The 2,226-nt window shown below is 46.1% G+C and overlaps 2 protein-coding genes across 2 annotated transcripts in view; one reads left to right on the top strand and one right to left on the bottom strand.

Annotated features, from left to right (window-relative positions):
• Nucleotides 1–516: 516 nt before the first annotated feature.
• The window catches only part of T265_11572 (hypothetical protein), a gene marked incomplete at both ends in the record, with an annotated part of 30,286 nt that continues 28,576 nt past the window's right edge, over nucleotides 517–2,226 (top strand). Inside the window, one exon of the mRNA XM_009178259.1 lies at nucleotides 517–762. Within this exon, the coding sequence (XP_009176523.1) occupies nucleotides 517–762 (246 nt within the window). The remainder of the gene's footprint in view (nucleotides 763–2,226) is intronic.
• The window catches only part of T265_11574 (hypothetical protein), a gene marked incomplete at both ends in the record, with an annotated part of 8,913 nt that continues 7,245 nt past the window's right edge, over nucleotides 559–2,226 (bottom strand). The window contains one exon of the mRNA XM_009178260.1: nucleotides 559–678. Within this exon, the coding sequence (XP_009176524.1) occupies nucleotides 559–678 (120 nt within the window). The remainder of the gene's footprint in view (nucleotides 679–2,226) is intronic.

Genomic DNA, 2,226 nt, shown 5'->3' with positions numbered 1-2,226 from the left:
AGAAAATAATTAACGTGCACTACGGAATTTTTACTGGCAACAAAGAATCATCGACTAAAATTTGTTTGCACGAATGTGCCCCCACATATTTTGCATATCCAAAGGCCATTTAGGTTTTAGAATGTTGAGGAATTTTTTCCGGTGGAAAAATGCCTGAAAGTTACGTCTATTTTATGTGAGTCAACGTTTTCCACAATTCGCAGTTCATCACAGTCGATGGTGTTTATTGACCTTGAGAATTCGCTTACTTAAACAAATCGGCAAGGTAAACGATTTTCAATAATACAGGATCATATACATCATACATAGACATTTTACGCTATGAATCGGCAAGTCTGAAACTGCTGTAGATTTCGAGAAATCAAACTCATTATGCGAATAGCCAGCGGCCTCCTTGGGTCAATCATAAGTCTTCGGTTCATACTCCCGCCACCCGGCTTTCAACCATTCCGGATTAGGGTGACGGCGCAAGAAACGTGATCATGGCCACTACATTAATGGACACGAAAGGAGCCAATGGACTCCGAGGAGCTCTTGAATGCTGGAGAAACGAACCAATCAGGACGTTGCATTCCAGTCTTCACGGCGTCTTGTTTCACGTCCACTGCCGACGTTGTTTGCTATTGGGCGCAGCACGTTTTCGACACCGAGATGGAGTTTTCTCACCGGAGCGGTCCACTGAAACAAAGTAATAAAAGGCATAAACTGGAGAAAAAACGATCGGAATCGAAATCGACCACATCGTCGATTACAACAATACGGGTAAGTTAGTTATTCTTGTGTGAGAACCCGACCCACGGCGTCGTCCCCACCATAAATGCTGTTTGTTTGGTTTGTTTTGGACCACCGTTTTTCGGGTTTACAGAAGGGGGATATTGGTTTTGGGTATCTGTCCGTTTTCTTTCATGTGGCGACAGTGAGGTCTTATCCTCATGAATGAAATCACCTAACACACATGCAGACACTTATTCCCTTTTAGAATGGAACTGGCCTGGGGACCACCTCATCAGTCATTCGACTAGTGTAGTCGCCTACTGCGCGGCAAAGTACTAATTGACATGGAACGCACTTCCGGCTGAAGTAGCCCCAAAATATACTGTCACCTCCGAACTGAGGCTGGATAAATTCGACGCTGAACTGTTTGCTGGTTCACTGTGCAGCATCGGTACGATTGCCCCAGAGTTTTGCAGTTTTACATTTCTCTCGAAGATCTTTGATACGGTTTAGTAGGTATTAGCTTCGGGTATGTTCGAGATATGCAGGATTACACTTGGGCATTTGCGTCCAGTTGAGAGCTCTAACAAATACTGTCCCCTGCTCCTCCAAATTAGGTGTTATAACGTGGGTGACGACTTGTCCCCTAGAAGTGTTGGCTGCTCGGACTGTCCCAATCTTCGAGCCAAAGACTTTGGTTGAGGATCCTAGTGGACCTCAAGGTTTCGACGGCGTAGCAGTATTCCATTTCGCATACAGCCATGCGCTACACACTTGCTAACAATCTTATGCTACACCGGCCTTCGCGTTGCGTCGTCAGATGGTCGCTTTAAGTACAGCAGGGTGGGCAAGCAAAAACCGGGCACTACTGGCGCCTCCCGCCTAGTTCCGTTCCGGCGACATCCTATCGACTCATCTTTATAAACTGGCTTTCATTCACTCCCCGTTGCCATTAGTTGCAATATCTACTCCGCCGCCACGGCTACAGGCACTTCAGGGACACGCTTCAAATCGGTTCACTCAGTCCATCTTTCACTAGAACAAACTGGACACCAGACTGCTCTTGTACACACGCCAGATTCGCCTTCTATTGGTGCGTGCTGTCTTTTTGAAACTGGGATTCAAAACTCAAGCACGGTGAATTATGCATTAATTCTTGTTCAACTTTGTCATCGATGAAATAATGAGGCGAACACTGGACGGTTTTCAAAACCCCGGTGTTCAAGTTGTTGCTGGCGAGGGCCTTGTCGATCTAGAGTACGCAGATGACATCGCCCTCATCTTTGAAGACCATAGCGAAGCACAAGCCCTGTTGAATAAACTGACCGCCATCATACCACCATTTGGCATGCGCCTTGCACCTTCAAAGTGCAAAGTCCTGCTTCAAAACGTGCCATCTGCGAACATATCCCTTACAATTCAAGGAGAACCACTGGAGATTGTGGAAAACTTCACATACCTAGGTAGTTGTATTAGCTCTAACGGAAGTGTGTCTGATGAAGTCAGTGCAAA

The sequence above is a fragment of the Opisthorchis viverrini genome, assembly GCF_000715545.1.
Source record: "Opisthorchis viverrini unplaced genomic scaffold opera_v5_524, whole genome shotgun sequence".
NCBI classification, from domain to species: Eukaryota; Metazoa; Platyhelminthes; class Trematoda; order Opisthorchiida; family Opisthorchiidae; genus Opisthorchis; species Opisthorchis viverrini.
Note: the sequence above shows the minus strand (reverse complement) of the source record. Positions and strands in the feature narration are given on the sequence as shown.